The 21,961-nt window shown below is 38.4% G+C and overlaps 1 protein-coding gene across 1 annotated transcript in view; it reads left to right on the top strand.

Moving 5' to 3' along the window:
* Positions 1-6,969, top strand: part of LOC126199413 (odorant receptor Or2-like) — a 58,085-nt gene extending 51,116 nt beyond the window's left edge. The window contains exon 5 of the mRNA XM_049936331.1: positions 6,916-6,969. Within this exon, the coding sequence (XP_049792288.1) occupies positions 6,916-6,969 (54 nt within the window). The remainder of the gene's footprint in view (positions 1-6,915) is intronic.
* The last annotated feature ends 14,992 nt before the right edge of the window (positions 6,970-21,961 follow it).

The following is a 21,961-nucleotide window of genomic DNA, read 5'->3' as shown; positions in this document are numbered from 1 at the left end:
TGGTACACAATCACCCGACAGTCTAACCAAAAAACAGCGGGTAAAAGAAGCAGTGTCGAAAGCGTCACATCGAGTACAAGACTTAAAGTCCTGGAGTGAGTGCAGTGTCGATGATCTGGTACGGCTGATGGCACGTCGAGAGCGTGTTTCTCGTGTAGGAACTACTAATGTACTGGGCACCTGTCCAATCCCATCTCTCCGACGAAACTAGCTCACTATGGGTACTGCGGATTGTGCGTTGGCCGAAACAGACGTCGGTTGGCAGGGTATATGACGAATTATTTGTAGCACGTGATCTGGTGGGACGAAATAGTCGTGCGCTGTCGATGGTGTCAAGACCGCCGACTGGTGACCTGGTGGTGGAGCACGTCATTCGTCGGACCTCTTTGTCAAAGTTCTGCCGGCAAAAGACGACAGTAGCTCGTGCTGTACGGCGGCAGTGTTGGCACTTGACGGTGCCGCAGTTCCTCAACACCACAGCACCTGATAAATCTATGGTATCGGAGAGAGGAATTTTGTCTGTCCCTTCATGATCTGCCACTGCCGATTTATCCACGTAAACAGTCTGGCATGCTGAGCTCATCTAAGTTTGGAATTGATAACTTAGTGTTTATAGCCTCTAATGATGGCTTTAGGTACAGACATATACCTTCAACCACGGCGTAGCGTCTATAAAACCTAAATCATGAAGAATATAAATACAGGGGTGATAGCATGCATTGTGTGAATAATGTCTCTTAATCCCCGATTGTTGGAATAGAGTTCCCGCCGCGCGGCATTAGCTGAGCGGTCTGAGTTGCTGCAGTCCTGGACTGTGCGGCTGATCCCGGCGGAGGTTCGAGCCCTCCCTCGGGCATGGGTGTGTGTGTTGATCTTTAGGATAATTTAGGTTAAGTAGTGTGTAAGCTTAGGGACTGATGACCTTAGCAGTTAATTCCGATAAGATTTCACACACATATATGAACATTTTTTGAATAGAGTTCCTCATTGTATAATGTCGTCCTCTACGTATTAATTGACAACATAAGCTAAAAAAAAGTCTGTTACCTAGGACGTTTGCTTGTAAAGTTCTAATTATCGCCTCAAAAGGCAACATTACGTAGGTATAATTTTTTTTGTTTACTCGTACATTTCAACAATCTTGGTACGCATTGAAATCACTGCACCACAGTATCGTGACATGCCGCTGGAGAGCCCAAAAGAAAATCCTGCACTCCGCTGGTAAACTGGAGAACCGCGCGATAACAAGTCTTCTGCATCCTAAGAGCAGAACGCTGCATCAGTTCATGCTGAGTTGCGTGAGAGAGCACAGTAAGTATGCACAAATACTCCAAGAAAGAAAAAAAAACAGTAAAAGTAATGACGTCTCAAGCGAACGAATGATTACAGTTTCAGAAAATTTTAATGATTTTTTCAAAAGAAAGAGCTTCGCAAATTTAAGATGTCAGTAACAAACTGTTTCACCTCTGACCCTTATGCAAGCAGTTTCATGCGTTGCATTTGTTGACGCAGTTGTTGGATAGGCTTCTAAGGGCTGTCGTGCCAAATTCAGCCCAACTGCCGCGTTAGGTGGTCAAAATCCCCACCTTGCTGGAGGGCCCTGCTCATAACGTTCCTAACATTATCAGGTCGGGAGAGATCCGACGATCTTAGTGGCCAATGTAGAGTTTGTTATGCACCAAGACAAGCAGTAGAAACCCTCACCCTGTATGGACGAGCGATATCTTGCTGAAATGTGAGCCCAGATGACTTGCCATGGAGGGCAACAAAAGGAGACGTAGAAGGTTGCAGAAGAATCGCTGTACTGTAAGGGTGCCACGGATGACAACCAAACGGGGTAACGTTATGAAATGAAACGTCACCCCAGATCATCACGCCTACTCATCGGATTATAAGACCGGCGGCAGGTGGTATCCCACAGCTCTCTGGGGCGTGTCCACACACTCCTCGCTGGCCACTTGTGCCCAGTTCGAAGCGACACTCGTCACTGAAATCAATTAAAGTTAATAAGACTCCAGGCCGTGGTGCCCAACACGACAACAAATGGCGACGTTGGTATCGAGAGGCCAATGATAGTCGCCAACAGGTACGCCGTCACCAGCGAGAAAGTATGTCGAGGTGTCCTCTTTCGACACAACCTGGAGCAGCCCAGTAGCGTTTAGCTTTAGAGGGAAAGTAGCGGGATGAACAAAAATAAAGTGTCTTCATCTTCATTTCGTTCACGGGGGAAAATTCATTCACTCAGAATAAGTAGAAGCAATCTGCCCTGTGTGTGTAGGAATTCAAAGACGGTTACAGTTACAAACTGATCTTTGAGTTTTGGGTTGTATAAATGCAGTGGCACAACTTGACTAGAAGAAGGGATCGGTTGGTAGGACATGTTTTGAGGCATCAAGGGATCACAAATTTAACGTTGGAGGGCAGCGTGGAGGGTAAAAATCGTAGAGGGAGACCAAGAGATGAATACACTAAGCAGATTCAGAAGGATGTAGGTAGGTACTGGGAGATGAAGAAGCTTGCACAGGATAGAGCAGCATGGAGAGCTGCATCAAACCAGTCTCAGGACTGAAGACCACAACAACAACAACAAATGCAGTGGCGAATTGATTAATGTCACAGCCCTTTATATACGGCATTATCATCGCGATTTCATAAGCGACACCAGTTTCTTGGAACGGTAGTGTCCATGAAACAGGAAAACACATTCCAGTATTTTACCGATGATTTGAATGAAACAGACAATCAAAGTGTAGCCCTACAGACTCTAGCTTGCCTGTGTTAAAAAGTATCCGAACTGTCTGAATATTTTGGAATCTCCAAATGCATTCGACAATTAATTTTATATTAGTAACACCAGTCCACATTCAACCAGAATGATACTTCCTATTTGCATATGCAGTTCTACGATCAATTCCTAATAAGTTAGGAGGTGTTATTGCACTATTCTTCTCAATTAGAAACTTAATAATTTTACCATTCTATAACTCTACCATCTGGTGAGCAAGATGTATGAGACAGGCGGATTTCCCTCCAAGAATAATATAATAATTCCAATCCCAAAGAAAGCAGGTGTTGACAGATGTGAAAATTATCGAACTATCAGTTTAATAAGTCACAGCTGCAAAATACTAACGCGAATTCTTTACAGACGATTGGAAAATCTGATAGAAGCCAATCTCGGGGAAGATCAATTTGGATTCCGTAGAAATGTTGGAACACGTGAGGGAATACTGACCCTACGACTTATCTTAGAAGAAAGATTAAGGAAAGACAAACCTACGTTTCTAGCATTTGTAGACTTAGAGAAAGCTTTTGACAATATTGATTGGAATACTCTCTTTCAAATTCTGAAGGTGGCAGGGGTAAAATACAGGGAGCGAACGGCTATTTACAATTTGTACAGAAACCAGATGACAGTTATAAGAGTCGATGGATATGAAAGGGAAGCAGTGGTTGGGAAGGGAGTGAGACAGGGTGGTAGCCTATCCCCAATGTTATTCAATTTGTATATTGAGCAAGCAATAAAGGAAACAAAAGAAATGTTCGGAGTAGGTATTAAAATCCATGGAGAAGAGATAAAAACTTCTGAGGTTCGCCGATGACATTGTAATTCTGTCAGAGACAGCAAAGGACATGGAAGAGCAGTTGAACGGAATGGACAGTGTCTTGAAAAGAGGGTATGAGATGCACATCAACAAAATCAAAACGGGTATAATGGAATGTAGTCGATTTAAGTCGGGTGATGCTGAGGGAATTAGATTAGGAAATGACACACTTAATGTAGTAAAGGAGTTTTGCTATTTGGGGAGCAAAATAACTGATGATGGTCGAAGTAGAGAGGATATAAAATGTAGACTGGCAATGGCAAGAAAAGCGTTTCTGAAGAAGAGAAATTTGTTAACATCGAGTATAGATTTAAATGTTAGGAAGTCGTGTCTGAAAGTATTTGTATGGAGTGTAGCCATGTATGGAAGTGAAACGTGGACGATAAATAGTTTAGACAAGAAGAGAATAGAAGCTTTCGAAATGTGGTGCTACAGAAGAATGCTGAAGATGAGATGGGTATATCACATACCTAATGAGTAGGTATTGAATAGAATTGGGGAGAAGAGGAGCTTGTGGCACAACGTGATTAGAGGAAAGGATTGGTTGGTAGGACATTTCCTGAGACATCGAGGGATCACCTATTTAGTATTGGAGGGCAGCGTGGAGGGTAAAAATTGTAGAGGGAGACCAAGAGATGAATACACTAAGCAGATTCAGAAGGATGTAGGCTGCAGTAGGTACTGGGAGATGAAGAAGCTTGAACAGGATAGAGTAGCATGGAGAGCGGCTTCAAACCAGTCTCAGGACTGAAGACCACAACAACAACATAACTAAACACCAATCCAGAAGTAACATATAGAATTTCCATGCCTAAAATTAATGACAATAAATAAATTAATTACGTGACTGAAGAGTCACATTGTTACCTTCATATCATAATTGTTTTCAAAATAATTGTATTATTTCCACATCTACATCGGAGCATACCTGTACGAAACACATTAATCTATTAAAATATCATGCTAAGCAGGCAGATGTCAGTTTGTCTTAGGCCTAAGAGAGACTAGTCACAAAAAGAAACTTAACCAAGAAGCATTTAGTGTGTAGGAGAGGGGAATGGGAGAAAGGAAACGTTTTCACGAGATCATGAAAGCGCTGCATCATATAAACTACAATTTCTTTTAATAAGCATGTAAAACTCGATAGTGTATGTAATATGAAAGGAAAAAAAAACGTATGGTCCACAAAAATAATAGACAAGATCCAAAATCTGAGTAAAGTTCGGTCCATGTCTAAATTACCTGTAACACTTACCAAAATTCATGAAGACTCTGAAATTTCCTTCCTGGGTCTACTTCATGAGATGTAGTCATGGTAGAAATATGAAACTGTGATCACACAACGTTTTTAGAGGTAATACTTCATTCCATCAGTCACAATTTTAGGGAGGAAGAAGATAATGCGTCATGTTCTAAACTTTAATAATGTAATCCATGTTACTGACTAGCTAATAGAACTTTTTAACTATATTTCATCTCAAATGTTTCTGTGGTAGCTAGAATATCTGCAGGCATTACATTTTCCAGTACATTAGCCCAATACACCATTTTGAAAATTATGCATTTTGATGAGATCATTAACGCATTGTATCACTTAAACCACATATTTGCATGAAATGCAAGGAAAACTCCATAACACAAGAAATAAGAATGTAAACTCACAACCTGCCACCACAACACCACAGGGCTACATGCAATGATGGAAAAGTTTCTGCACAAAGACAAGTGTTAGATATCTCGAATATGCGATCTCCTCACCACAGTAAGTTACTTTTATGATTTGTGTAACACTTTGAGACAAAACATAAGCAGGATACTTATCATAATTTGCAAGTACTATTATACATTTCTGATTGCGTATGAAACTTGGACCCCTACACCAAAAGAGAATTGCCTGCATTATTTACAAATACACATGTTGCAGACTGGCGTAACTTAATTGTTCAATAAGATATAAAGAAATAAGAATTACATGGCACAAACTATTCACATATTTTAATTGTTGACTTGTACTACACTTTACAAGGTACAGTGGAACATCAAATTAACTTTATCTACACCTAAATGGTCTATATATCTTAGCCATATGTGTACAACTTACTTAGTGGCACTGCTGAAATAACTTGCAAGTTACTTAACTACTGTTTGATAATTGTATAACATTTTGGAAGATGCACTTAACCCTAAAATTAATTATTTCCATACCTTAATTACCACTACCACATGTTAAAAAAATACACACCGACTGCTGATATAACTTACAGATTAATCGATGAGCTTAGTTCGATCACTGTACTGTGCAACAAAGAAAACAAAAATCTATATTTATATAGTAATACATGTAAATCGATTATATGTCATTAAAAAACACAAATTTTCGTTGCTGATGATCTAAAATACAGATTAAAGAGCACTTGTTGATGAGAACAGGTCGATCTTCATACAAAAGTAAACACTGTAGTTTCCACTTACAAGTTGTTTGTATTTTTTGCCTAAAACTCGTCTTATTTCAGCTAAAACCGATAGTGAAGTTAGCCCACCCAACATTGCAGTGACCTTCATGCTGAGGTAAAAAATTTACCTTGTGATAGATTGTCATCTTCTACTGATAAAGCTGGATTATGCAACGACACAGTGGAGACTACATGACAGTTCACCAGCATATTTCACAATCTTATAGCAAAATTATAATGAATTGTACATTAAATCATAATGTTGCAGAGAAATTGCAGTAGAAACTGCCATATACGTCGACTTTTAACAGTAGAATAGTAACACATTGTCCCATATATTGTCATGTGACTACAATGTTGTTTTCATGGATGAATATGTAAATCTAATGGATTCAAAACGCATCGGAAAATAGCTCTATGCCAGCAGTTACTGAAAGGAAAGTCTGAACTATGCTGTCTTAATGAATGTTTTTATAGTTTACTAATATTATAATTGTAAAGGGAAAGTAATTGTTGACACAACATACATAAATTTAGTTATCAAATTATTACACCACGATGTTCAAAAGCAAATATTAACAAGACAGCATGATACAGGAAGAAAGGAAGTTGTATACTGTAGGTTTTAGCACACTGTCAATAAAAACCTTAATCTATATTTTACAACAGTAGGAACTACCACCAAGTGCCATAACCAAAATTTGGTTGTTTTAGTATGGAATATGCCATATTCAATAATTCTCAATTAATTGACTTTAGTAACCGAATATTTCAGTCACTAACAAGGTTAGTGTAGTAAACTGTGATACCTTCTTATACTGTGTATATGCCACTGAATTTGAATCCTTATATTTCAGCTGATGAAGGCATCCTACTCCTATTACGCACTGCTCAACCAGATGAATGACTGAAGTGTGTGATGCTGCAAGTATACACATGCTACACATTTATTTGCTTAGATGCCTGACATGCTCAGTTAAAAAGTAATGTGTTTATTTAAGTAACAATAAGCAAGACATAAATAAGCATAAGAAGTTTCAATGTAAAGCAGCCGTAGTTAGGCACATCAAAAGATGTTTTGTAGACATTGTTATTATGATGTAACTCACACTAATTGTTGACACATCTGAAAAACGATGTGTAGGAATTGCAGTGAATTTTGTGTGTAACAGTGCACAAATAAAACTGTGAAAAACTGCAATAATACTTATAGAACTTATTTTAAACATTCTCGTGTAGCCTGCTGTCACTTTGCTTCACAGTGTACTTTGCAATCTTAGTGGTATGAAATTGGAAAATTGTAGCTCATATTATTGTGTGATTCTTCTTAATAACGCCATGCATGCTCTTTGGTTTACCAGTTATGCCTGAAGTAAATTCAGTTTTTAAATACAATACTGAACTTCACAAAGCTGGGAAAAAATTAGCAAAATAGGTGAGGGAAATTTGTACAGAATTGGATTACTGTCAATGTTATTATTTTACCAGAATTTGTCTGTCGGATTAAGCTTAATTCTATAGCTTTTATGGTCCCACTGTTCAGAATCCAGAATTGGGAATTTGACATGATAATCTCTACTTGCACGCAAAATTTGATCATTATGTGTATGTAAATATAAAGCAAGTATATTTATGTCCACTAGTACTGACCTGTATTAAAAATACATTAGAATCTTCTAGAAAACCCTCTGCCATGCAAGGAGGAGGTTCAATCAGAAGGTAAGTGTTGTACACAATCCCAGTTATGTAATGGTATTCTTGAATTATGTCACTCTAACTGCTAACCACCAACTATTTCTTACGTGGTGTGGGGATGTATTGAGTGTTATTCTCGAACTATTCAAAATACAGCAGTTAACGAAGAGAAATTCAGCAAATTACTCCAACATAGCTCTCGAAGGGTACTTAGAGTAATGTTACAAACCTTGATACTAAGATTCAGTTCTGTAAACTATTCTAGGTATAGATTTTAGCTCTATCCCAAGCAGAAGAGGAGAAAATAGAGAAAGTGTATGCGACAACAGAACCGAAAATTGGCCATATAGATAGAGGTAAACATACAATGATCCTGGCCAATGATTAAGATGGAAAATGAGAGACTGAAGCCTTGGTAGTCGGAATGAGATGGATTAAGATTCATTGTGCTCTGAAATAATTTCAGTTAATAGTAGCAAATATTCCATTCAAGAATTACGAGAGAGGTGGATATACTTAGGAAAGACCGTGTCAGTGAGAACATGTTGCCTAAATACATCATAGTGACAGAGAAATGCAGAAAACCGTTATTCGATTGTATGGCGAACACGGAACGAGATATTGGCTCGGAACACAATTAGAAGTTTAATAGAATCGTTATACCAAGATATCCATCCAATGCTCAGATATACGCTACCACTTCAAGGTCTGCTTATTACGTGCTAGGTATGTCTCAACTTCTCTTGTGGTCTTTGTTTGTAGTCGATTCCGATCAAAATAATCTCAGACTAACATGCTCTTTGCGCATTATTATTCTCGTAATGAATCATAATCTTGTTACATCTTTTTCAGCTGATCTTTATATTACCTTACATTCACTGGACCTGAAAGTTTTGTCTTCTTTTCGTTTCACTTCACTCATACCCACAATATTTCCATTGAAAACTTTCAGTAGCATGTTTGGGGACAGCGATCTCGTAATCTATTGTATACAAAATCAGTGAAAACACAATGTATATCGCATTTTGTTAAAATGGCCGGTTCCAGCCTAAGCTTGGACCATCTTCAGACACTATCACCAGCTGAAGTTGAACATGTATAAAATAGTCAGTTGACATCAGTCGCCACTAGATTGTTCTTTCACTGATTTTATTTACATTGAGTATTTGCATTTGTCTCTTCATATTATCTATCTTTCCTACTTGGCTCAAATTCTGACTTCCTACTCTATGACTCGTAGAATGACCCATCATTTCCTAACGATCGCCGCCCGTTTGACGTTTCATGACTAATGATTCAAATGGTATGTTTCCCTAAGGAGTGCTCTCAACAACCCTTCAGTGGCAGGCCACCTTTATTGTAGAATCACAATAAGTGTCTTCAATGCGTTCATTGCCATCGCCTTATAATACATGATTCCTGGTTTACAATTTCAACTTTGTATATGACCTAGAGGGTTCCCCCTAGACGTCTTATCCACACCACGCCTCTGCCCTCTCTGACAGTGTTTTGGAAGCATGAAATTTACTTGTTATGCCAGATGCCTTCAACTGTTAATGCTCATTATATATATTACACCCGAAAAAGTTGAGGTATCTTACAAATATTTTGCAGTCTCCAACATTATTAGGTACAGTATCATTTTTTCGAGATTTGGTTTATCTCAACTTCGAAGTTGAATAACTAGACACTTTTACGCTAGCTGTAGGTATTGCAGTACTTACTGTTCAATGGTGCTTGTAGCTTTATCTGTTTTTTGGGCATATTATCCTGAGGGACTTGTTACGTACGCTTTGCATTTGTCCTGTTTAGATTTAGTTAATACCGCACCTGGCCTCACCGTGAGAGTGCTACTAGCGGTTCTGTTTAACATGACAAACATCGATTTCACAGGCACGGTAATCACTGATAATTGTTATGTACCATGCAATAAGTACACAAAAATACTGCAGTAGGCTGTCACGACACAGGCACAACGACACTCGTGGTGTCTCTCAGATTAATGCAGCAGCCTCCAGTTGGCTCTCATAAACACGGACCTCTTCGTGCTTCTGCACTTCTGGCTCAGCGTCTTGTACACGTTTAGCGAGAGAGTAGGCAGACACCATTGTAAGAGCTGTCAGCTGCAGACTACGTAGAGTCCAGGAAATCTTTCCACCGACAGGTATGGGCTTTGCAAAAACAGACATAATGTCTTACGGGATAACCGCAATCAGTGATTTTTTAATGTTACTTAAAATCCGTCTTGATTGCAAATTTTTTTTATTATTCATATGACCGGTTTCGGTTCATTCAGAACCATCTTCAGATCTGTAAAGATAATTATACTAATTTACTATTTCACGAAAGCAAATCTTTTTTTATCCTGTCTAATCAACATCAAATGTACCAGAACGTACCTGATATTTCAGTTACAGGAGTAACCCGTCCAAATCCAGCAACTTTCACATGCTTCGTCACATAAAATTGGTTGGCAGAGTGCACGTCATTTATATTAAATATAACACTATTACCGACAGGTGGCGTCTGGTACATTTGTTACATTCCATTTGCACATACTGTATTCAGTAGATCTTTTTTATATTAAAAGTATTTAATTAAAATATGTAGATGTCAAAGCTAAAATCTGTACTTGTCAGGATTAAAAAACAGTAAAATTATCGTTTTTATACGATCGAAAAGGCATAGGGCGATTTATATATCTATGGTGCTGGTGTGAACTTGTTTTCTTCTACGGTCTGCTTCCGTGGTTCCCGCCACTTTGGTGTTGTGCCGCGGTCCGCTCAGTCGTCTGCTGTCCCTCGCCGCGGGCAAGAGGGCCGCACAGGAGGGCCCCGTCAACGACGCCAGGCGTTGCACGCGTCTTCCGGCTTCTCCACCGCGCACCATCTCTCATCCCTCGGCCTGGATCTCCATGCGCAACAGTTGTCATCTTAGTAGGTCGTCATAAATGCTAAAATAGGCGTTATGATTGAATTCGCTTTGTTCGTTGAGGATTAAATCCTGATCTTTATTTTTGTGCGTGTATATTTCGATCTCTTCTAAGATGTTAAGCAACCGCCCCTTGTTAGCTCTATGCAGGATGTCTAAGTTGTTTTCAATATTCGTGAAGTAGAAAAGGAGTTAAGTATTTTAAAACAAGTGGCCGTAGCGAACGGATATACGTGTAAGCAGGTGATGAATATTTATAGGAAGATAAAGAAGAGGCAAATGGAACAAACAGAAGGAAGTCAAGTATCAGTTAAGAGGAACAACAGGAAAAAATATGTAGCTCTCACTTACAATGGAAGAATTGCAGACAAAATTGAAAGATGCTTTCGTAAATCCGACGTTACAATAGGGTTCCGAACAAATAACACGTTAAAATTGAAGCTCCGGCATAGAATATGTAATAGTAGGAATAAATTTCAGAATTCAGGTGTATATAAAATCAAATGTAATGACTGCTGTAAACAATATATAGGGCAGACTGGTAGGAACTTTGAAACCAGATTCAGGGAGCACACCTATTCTCAAAACAAAACAGCTTTTGGGGCGCATATGGCTGCGACAAAGCACTCAGTCACGAATATTGAAAACAAATTAGACATCCTGCATAGAGCTAACAAGGGGCGGTTGCTTAACATCTTAGAAGAGATCGAAATATACACGCACAAAAATAAAGATCAGGATTTAATCCTCAACGAACAAAGCGAATTCAATCATAACGCCTATTTTAGCATTTATGACGACCTACTAAGATGACAACTGTTGCGCATGGAGATCCAGGCCGAGGGATGAGAGATGGTGCGCGGTGGAGAAGCCGGAAGACGCGTGCAACGCCTGGCGTCGTTGACGGGGCCCTCCTGTGCGGCCCTCTTGCCCGCGGCGAGGGACAGCAGACGACTGAGCGGACCGCGGCACAACACCAAAGTGGCGGGAACCACGGAAGCAGACCGTAGAAGAAAACAAGTTCACACCAGCACCATAGATATATAAATCGCCCTATGCCTTTTCGATCGTATAAAAACGATAATTTTACTGTTTTTTAATCCTGACAAGTACAGATTTTAGCTTTGACATCTACATATTTTAATTAAATACTTTTAATATAAAAAAGATCTACTGAATACAGTATGTGCAAATGGAATGTAACAAATGTACCAGACGCCACCTGTCGGTAATAGTGTTATATTTAATATAAATGACGTGCACTCTGCCAACCAATTTTATGTGACGAAGCATGTGAAAGTTGCTGGATTTGGACGGGTTACTCCTGTAACTGAAATATCAGGTACGTTCTGGTACATTTGATGTTGATTAGACAGGATAAAAAAAGATTTGCTTTCGTGAAATAGTAAATTAGTATAATTATCTTTACAGATCTGAAGATGGTTCTGAATGAACCGAAACCGGTCATATGAATAATAAAAAAAATTTGCAATCAAGACGGATTTTAAGTAACATTAAAAAATCACTGATTGCGGTTATCCCGTAAGACATTATGTCTGTTTTTGCAAAGTTTGTGCCACGTCAGGCTTCGGGATACATCACGAAGTTCTTACGTATTAGGACAAAGATAATGAAAGAAAACTTGAAAATAAAATTTAACAAAACATGCTTAGACGCAGGGATTACTCCTAACTACGCAAAAGTAAAAATCAGGAATATGTCAAACATAGCACAAATAGTAAAACGTAAAAGTGAAGTGTTATGGATTAAAACTCAAATTCGAGAAGCATATAAAATGAAAAACAAGTTAAATAGAGAAGCTTTTAATCTTCACTTGATTTTAGGTGACATTTTATCTCCATTACAGTTCACATACGTAAGCAGAGAGATTGAAAATAGAATAGGCAGGGAGCGAGAATTAACTCTAAACAGACATCAGAAGAAGCTTTTTAACCTAGGTGTAGATTTTAATACTGATAACGAAACGGCGTATAAAAAGTTGCATACTTTTTGTGAGAGGGTCGTGAACTTAACTGAGATAGAATTAACAAAAGATGAGCAGAATCTTTTAAATAAAGGGCTGCAATATAACCTAAATCCCGCAATTAACTCAAATATAATTAAAAAGACTGTCGCAGAAGTGAAAATTGCATGTGATATCGCAAATATGAATAGATACGAACAGACAAACACGGCAATTAAAGTAAAGAAGTCGATTATAGATGAAATGCACTCTGCTCACAAGAACAGTAACGAACTACTAACTCTTAAGGGCTTGAATAAGAAGTTAGAATCACGTAAGGCTATCATCACAAAGGCAGATAAGGGCGGCACTATGGTTTTAATACACGATACAGACTATATAGAGAAAACTGAAAAATTCTTTATGGAAAACGGAATAGTAGAAGTCAAGAAAGATCCAACCAAGAAATTTCAAACAGAAATAAGGAAACAAATAGATAACAGTGTGTTTCTATTCACAGAGGAGGAAAAGTTTAAACTGAAAGTAATGAATCCGCGAATCCCCGAATTACGATCACAAATAAAGCTCCATAAGGTTGAAAAATCGATTCGCCCAATCGTTAATAACACCAGCAGCCCAAGTTATAAATTAAATAAAGAGCTAAATAACAGATTGAAGGCGGCATATACATATCGTCGGACTTTCAACATTAGCAACAGCTACGAATTTGCCGAGCAAATTAAAGACGTACTTATACCTCAGAATGCGTCACTAGCTTCATTGGATGTCACCAATCTGTACACAAACATTCCCGTAAAAGAAACGATTGAGATCATTAGGAACAATCTCCTCACTCATGGTAAATTGGCACTGGGGGAAGTGATTGAACTAGTGGAAATGTTGGAACAAGTCTTGTCGTTCAATTACTTTACTTTCAATGGTAAAATTTATCAACAGAAAGACGGGCTGGCAATGGGGAACAGTTTAGCTGGGACGCTGGCTGACATTTTTGTAAATCACTTAGAAAACAAATTCTTTGATGAAAATCCTAATATCGCGGAGAAAATTGTATATTACAGGAGATATGTGGACGACTCCATTTTATTATACAAAGGAGATAAAAATGATATCGAAAACTTAGCACAAAAAATGAGCTCTCAACACCCGAAAATTAGATTCACCATGGAATTTGAAGAAAACAACCGTATAGATTACTTAGATTTAACACTAATAAAGAAAAATGGGAAGCATGAATTTAGCATATTCAGAAAACCTACGTGTACAGATCTAGTTATCAATGAGCGCTCTTGTCACCCACCGCGATACAAATGGGCATATTTTACTTCAATGGTATACAGGCTACTAAGATTGCCACTAAGCCAACATGAAGTAGAAAAGGAGTTAAGTATTTTAAAACAAGTGGCCGTAGCGAACGGATATACGTGTAAGCAGGTGATGAATATTTATAGGAAGATAAAGAAGAGGCAAATGGAACAAACAGAAGGAAGTCAAGTATCAGTTAAGAGGAACAACAGGAAAAAATATGTAGCTCTCACTTACAATGGAAGAATTGCAGACAAAATTGAAAGATGCTTTCGTAAATCCGACGTTACAATAGGGTTCCGAACAAATAACACGTTAAAATTGAAGCTCCGGCATAGAATATGTAATAGTAGGAATAAATTTCAGAATTCAGGTGTATATAAAATCAAATGTAATGACTGCTGTAAACAATATATAGGGCAGACTGGTAGGAACTTTGAAACCAGATTCAGGGAGCACACCTATTCTCAAAACAAAACAGCTTTTGGGGCGCATATGGCTGCGACAAAGCACTCAGTCACGAATATTGAAAACAACTTAGACATCCTGCATAGAGCTAACAAGGGGCGGTTGCTTAACATCTTAGAAGAGATCGAAATATACACGCACAAAAATAAAGATCAGGATTTAATCCTCAACGAACAAAGCGAATTCAATCATAACGCCTATTTCAGCATTTATGACGACCTACTAAGATGACAACTGTTGCGCATGGAGATCCAGGCCGAGGGATGAGAGATGGTGCGCGGTGGAGAAGCCGGAAGACGCGTGCAACGCCTGGCGTCGTTGACGGGGCCCTCCTGTGCGGCCCTCTTGCCCGCGGCGAGGGACAGCAGACGACTGAGCGGACCGCGGCACAACACCAAAGTGGCGGGAACCACGGAAGCAGACCGTAGAAGAAAACAAGTTCACACCAGCACCATAGATATATAAATCGCCCTATGCCTTTTCGATCGTATAAAAACGATAATTTTACTGTTTTTTAATCCTGACAAGTACAGATTTTAGCTTTGACATCTACATATTTTAATTAAATACTTTTAATATAAAAAAGATCTACTGAATACAGTATGTGCAAATGGAATGTAACAAATGTACCAGACGTCACCTGTCGGTAATAGTGTTATATTTAATATAAATGACGTGCACTCTGCCAACCAATTTTATGTGACGAAGCATGTGAAAGTTGCTGGATTTGGACGGGTTACTCCTGTAACTGAAATATCAGGTACGTTCTGGTACATTTGATGTTGATTAGACAGGATAAAAAAAGATTTGCTTTCGTGAAATAGTAAATTAGTATAATTATCTTTACAGATCTGAAGATGGTTCTGAATGAACCGAAACCGGTCATATGAATAATAAAAAAAAATTTGCAATCAAGACGGATTTTAAGTAACATTAAAAAGACAGGTATGGGAACACGACATTCCACGGACGCTGAAACTGTTGAGTATCAGCATACCAGCAGTTAGTTCAGTTCGGTGCCTGCAGCTCTCTCAGTACAGTACTCTGGAAACTGTATCGACTTAGCAATCGTCATTTATAGAGATATAGAACCAGTAACAGAGTGTCTGCAAACATTATGATCAGAGGTAATTAAAATATCATAGAGTGGTAAGAAACAGTAAATTCATTTAGGTACCGTTGCAAAAGGATTAGGACATCAAGTGCACACGCCACACTGTATCAACGTAAGTACCAGTTTGTGACATGCTCATAATATATATTATTTGGCTATCAAACAAGTGTTAAATAGCAAACGTTCAATGGCTGCCTTAATGAACTACAGCAGTTTTTTTTGCTATCGTGGATGTTTGGCCTCATTTAAGAATAGCATTCTGTTACTACATTCACAAATATAATCTTGCGCAGTGTAAACCAGCTCATTAATTTCGCAGCGATGGAGAATGTGTATTGCAAGGTTTTTATTTTGGGTCATCGGTCTTCTGACGGGTTTGATGAAAGCCAACACATATTCTCTTCCTATGCCATCCTCTTCATGATCGTACTTGTACTCCAACTGAAGCCATTATTTGTTGGATGTAATCAAATCTCGCTTTCCTCCTACAGTTTTTACTCTATACAGCTGCCTGTAGTACGATGTAAGTTACTCTTTCACGTTTCACGCATGCCTTATTATATGTGCGTTCTTCTTGTAAATTTTTTCCACACGCTCCTCTCTTTGCCGATTATCTCATTCTTCTCCTTGTTGGTGTACCTAATTTTCAACATCTACGTATTGTACCACATCTCAAATGTTTTTATTCTCTTCCTTTCCCGTCTTCGAAAGATTTCATGATACACTTCCATAAAATGCTGTGCTTTACAAGTAAATTCACAGAAATTTCCTCCTTAAATTAAGGCTGAAAAGACTTCTTTTGGGCAGAAATGTCCCCTTAGTCTATACTATTTTGCTCTGTCTGCCTTCCTTGCTTCTCCGTCAAGTGTTACTTTGCTTGCAAGGTAGTAGAATTCCTTAACTTCATCTAATTTGTGGTCCGCAGTTTTGATGAGAAGATTATCACTAATCTTACCTCTGCTCCTACTCATTACTTCCGTGTTACGTGCTTCTGCGGTTTACTTTCATTGCACATACTCTATTCCATTGATCCGGTATTGCATTTCTTCTTGACTTCCTCTGAAGATAGAAACGTCATCAGTGAATCTTTTCACTGACATCCATTCACGCTAAATTTTAATCACACTCTAGAAACTTTTTTTAATTCCAACACTGCTTCTTTGATGTATAGATGAAACAGCAGGGGCTAAAGATTACATTCCTGTCTTATACTTTTTTTTAATCTAAGTACTTCGCCGTCGACCTTCCATTCTTTTTGTTCCCTCTTACTTCTTGGACATGTTGTATATCATCTATCTTTTCCTGTAGCTTACTTCTACTTTTCTCAGAATTTCACCTTGGACCATTTTATTCTGTCAAACGCTTTTTCTAGATCGACAAATCCTATGCATTTTCCTTGGTTTTTCCTACTTACATTGTCAAATGCTACATTAGAAATCTCTCTATGGTCCCTTTTCCTTTCCTAAAGCCTAACTGTTCGTCATCTAACGGACCCTCAGCTTCCAGTTTCATTCTTTTTTTTTTTTTTTGTTCTTGTCACCAACTTGGACGCTTCAACCATTCAGCTCACGTTTTCGTACTTTTCCGCCCTAGCTCCTGTCAAAATGGTGTGGAGGAAGTTCTTCCGTAAGTCCGATGGTATGGTTCTACACTCATAAATTCTACGAACTTCTCCCAAGGACTCTACAAATTAGGAAGGGTTGCTAAGTGAACATTTCACATTATTTGATCACAAGTCTTACCAGGTCCTGTAAAACATTGTAGTACTGCATCATTATTTTTGAGCCATCAGTCTTCTGACTGTCTCTATGCGGGCTGCGACCGATTCCTCTCACCTCATAGAAGTGCTTTTACGCTTTGACACTGATCGTCATTTGACCTTCTACCCGTAATCAAACATTTATTCCCCATCTTACAGGGGAATGTACTCATTCGACGTATCGCCTTTATCAACTTCATTTAATAGTGGAAATACTGTTAGGGTCGTAATCGGAAAGTCATGGCATTTAATTGCCCTGAAGGTAGTTTTAGGCTTTCCAGATCACTAAAAGTTCATTCTACAACCATTAATTTTTGAAGTCTCCCTCTTTTTTTCTCAAAATATGTCGCCTTCGCTGCCCTGCCATTCCTATTTCATTTATTGCTAAGGAATTTACATTCTGTATTCCTATCCTCTCCTGAACATCGTTGTACTTCCTTCATTCGTCGATCAGTAGAAGTATTGTTGCTGTAACCGATGTATTTGCGCAGTTAATTATATTCCTTGTGCCTCTACTTGGCTGTGAAACTCTTGTAATTGCCCATTTGACAGACGTTCATTTCTCTTCATATGACCTGCCTGTTGTGGCATACATTACCGTAGGATCTGTAGCCTAGAGAATCACGTCGTTATTCCTGAGCACTTAACTTCCCATTTCTGTCTAGGTTGATTATTCTGGACGATTTTCTTCAACTTCACTCTCCTCTTCAGAACTATTAAATTACGATCTCATAGGTACACATTAAAGTTCATATGTGGTTTCGGTATATGCCTGACCATAAAGTAAACCAGGTAGAGTACTCCCGTGTCTCTGTGCCTTTTGTGAATATTCCTCCTCCTGTTGTGTATTTTGATCAGTATGTCCACTATTACTGGTGTAAAATGTATTGCAGAACGCAGTTAGTCTTCTTCCTCCGCCGGTCCTAGAACCGCATCTATATTCTCCCTGAAGTCAGTATTCTGTACCCTAGACTATTCCGAACATCTATAATGATTTAATTTTTATCTTTACACTCTGAATTACAATTCAATATCCAGAGGTACTCTCACTACATCATCTTCTACTGGTGACGTCCTCATACATGTCTGAACTGTTGTTGTTGACGTATCATATCACGCTTCAGATAATGTATTCACTGTTAAGAAACTACCAGAGTAGCTCACACAGTCGGAATCTCACTTATGCGTAACATCTCACGGAATTTACAAGTTAAAATAATTAATGAATAACAATTTAGTTACCGGTGTGGGTGGTGGCACGCATTACAATTGTTAATTGGTAATGCGTCACTTGTGCCTGCTCTTATTCCTTTTCGTCCCTTTATCAGTTCAACCCAAGTTTTAAAAATAAAAAATATAATAATTGCAGTTTAATTGCAGACAATTAATTTGTTCAAGGATATTCCTAAGCTAATATAGCGATCCCTCAGTTAAAGTTGTCTAACTAATGATTTGAAAGGAGGCAGTCAGTTGAATAAATGGACACTGTCAACTATGAGGTTTGATTACTTACTCACAAAGATTGCGTATTCTTTCAACATTAAGTATACCTGGGAATATTTATTAAAAAGAAGTTACTGGGCTTGGATTAATGTAGTTTACGTGTTACAGCAGTAGTAAATCGTGTAGAATGCTCTGTGCAAGACAAGGATGTTACCGTCCCACCTCCTCCTCTTATTATTATTATTATTTTCCTTCCAAATCTACTCTCGAGGCCTTATAGAGTAGCGGCGCTGCTTTGTAGGCATTCGAAGAACCCAAGCAGCTGCGTCGGGTCCTATATTCCCTGATGATGTGACTACTGCACGAATGCAGACATACTAGTCGCGTTCATTGAGAATACGTTTCTCACATACGGCCTCATCTGGAAGCCATTTCTGCCTACACCTTAAGCATAGTTTACTCATTACTGCAGTCAAGTGCGAAACAGAGGAAAGATAAATCTTACTAACTTTGAATGAAACGTCTCTCTTGATTCGGAGAGGACTTCTATAACTGGTATTGTTCTAAAAATGTTTATCTTTTTTGTAAATATTTACACCATTATTTTTGATTATGAGGGAATCCACACCGCAGAAAATATTTTTTCCCCAAAGGATGGGACTCTGGAGATGTCAGTCTCCACTGCTCAATATAGTGTTATCAGCTGCATCACCGTCACAGTACTTACTCAGTACATATGTCACTGTAGATCGCACTAAATAATTTCCATATGGCTATGCAAACTGAACCGTTTGTGTTCGTGAAGAGATGGAGAACGTGAAATGAGTTAAAGACTTATTGCGGGAGTGGATAACATTGGGAATGAAGACCGCGCCTCAATTTCTCCACTAAGAATGGAAAGACATGTTGACCACTGAGCAGTAATGTTAAGTTTGTGGTTTAGTGGTGGGAAGATCGTCACTTGAAAGATTTCACATTGGGTACCAATGCGCATTGTGATCTTTGCTCTTTAAAATCAGTGTCAATCCTTGATATTTTATTAATATAGTAGCCACATCCTGACGAGCTCTTGTTCTTGCTGATAATTCGCTGAACATTGTCCTCATTGTAATCAACGTACAAGCTGAAATAGCTGAGGAACTCCAGCGCTCAGCATTCCATATTTATTCCTGACGATTATTTATCACGAGAGGCAGTGTCCACCAGAACCAACTTTCTGTAGCTGATGTTATAAGTTATTTCAGATGAAATTATGGATTTAAATAACTAGTAACATGTATTGATTCATAATGAAAAGATGCACGGGTTGTGGCTGTTAGGACTGAAGCTGGTGTAGATGTCACCGATACACCTAGAATTCTTATACAGAAGAACAAGTCACATTATTAATAATCCACAAACTGACTTCTTTCATCTATTATGATTTTACATATCTTATTTTGCAATTCTGTCATAAGCAGTTGTTACATGGTAATTTTTCTTCCATTTCTATCAATTTAAACTGGTATTTTTTCTGAGTTATAGACGTGTGTGATCCACCTTTAAGATAGACCGTGAACCAGTATTATTATTTAGGCAAATACACTTGTCCGAACTCCCAGAATTATACTTATTTGTTAAATGAAGTAAAAGAAAGGTGTTATTATGGGTATAACGTGTTAGGAATACTGATCCACAAACAAATAATATAGTCGGCGATTTTGATACATTTAGGAAACAAGACCAATTTTCTAAAATGACTTCAACCCAAACTAGTCCACTGAGATATTTGAAATTCGACCAGTTCGGGAAACAAAATGGAGATCATATCTGCTGGCAGTCTTTAGAGGAACAGTTGGCAGACGGTGACTCTTTTTATCAGCATTACAGTGTACTGTGTCATAATGCACCATCTGTGAGGCAGTGGGTAGTGGAGAGAAACAGTCCCGAAACTTACTGGTCTGCCAGTAATCCCGACATGAACCAAATGGGACGCCTTCGGGACGAGTGGGAAGGTCCATTTCACTAGGGGCCCCAGCGTCCAACATCACTACGTTTCCTCATAACCTGCGACATAGCCGCAGATCAAAACAATGATCCAGGAAGTGTAGAACAAATTTCTTTTATTTCGGCCAATAATCACAAAACCTTTGGTCCACAGACAACCGGTTTCGGTACGCAACGACCATCTTTAGGTCTGCAGCGAATCATGGGAAATGAAATACAACAAGTGAACAGACTATGCCTTTGAACAATAAAATATGCCATAACGAAAAATTATTACTTTCAAGGACTACACCAACATATTACGCCGATTACTTACCTTAGTCTTTTGTTTTCTTTTGTCTTCTTTTGTCTTCTTTCCTAAGTTATTCTATAAACTTTTGTTGTTTAATTAGCTCCACAGCTTTTTCTTGTGTATCTTATTATTTTAAATTGAACATAACGAAGTCTCAGAATCATATATTATCGCTTAACTATTCTATTTCTACAATTTTAAATTTTACATTATTTGGGTTTTCAGTTATTACAGTTTATTACTATAATGACTTATACATTTAACAAGCCCTCTATAGATTTTACTTCTGTTCTCTTCACTTATTGGATACTGTGCCATATTCGTAATTAACGAATATGTGTAGACTTTCGGTAGCGGCATTTAACGAGCTTACGGCAAAAACATATGTTGTGGCTACTGGACCACGCTTTCGACGACCAGTAGCGATAGAGACAGTATGACTCAGTCAGAACCGTGTCCTAGTTTATATCATATTTTAAACATGTGCGACGGTGCTATGATGATGTTTTGTGACGATGCCACTATAGCTCTAATATGCTATAAAATTGGTGTGCGTCCTTACATATGAAGCGCATGTTTTCATATCCATGATACCAATAATTTTTCGCTGTGGAATATTTTATTGTTCTGGTCTGTAATCCGTTCACATGACATATGTTTTGAGGCAGATCTGGAGATGGTCATTTCTGATCGAAACCGATAGTCTATGTACCAAAAGTCTTGTGATAGTTGTCAGTAAGAAAAGAAATTCATTCTGCTCCCCTTTCCTGCATTCCGCTCTTGAGCAAGAATGGGCAGCCTTTCCTCCACAGACATATAGACACCTCGTTGAAATATATTGTTGAGTATCTTGTATACGTGTAGAGTTGAAACTGTAGAAATATGCGCGGAGAAGTGAAAGAGTACCAGTGTAAAAACTGATAATGTAT

The sequence above is a fragment of the Schistocerca nitens genome, chromosome 8 (assembly GCF_023898315.1).
Source record: "Schistocerca nitens isolate TAMUIC-IGC-003100 chromosome 8, iqSchNite1.1, whole genome shotgun sequence".
NCBI classification, from domain to species: Eukaryota; Metazoa; Arthropoda; class Insecta; order Orthoptera; family Acrididae; genus Schistocerca; species Schistocerca nitens.
This window is presented reverse-complemented; position numbering and strand designations above follow the sequence as displayed.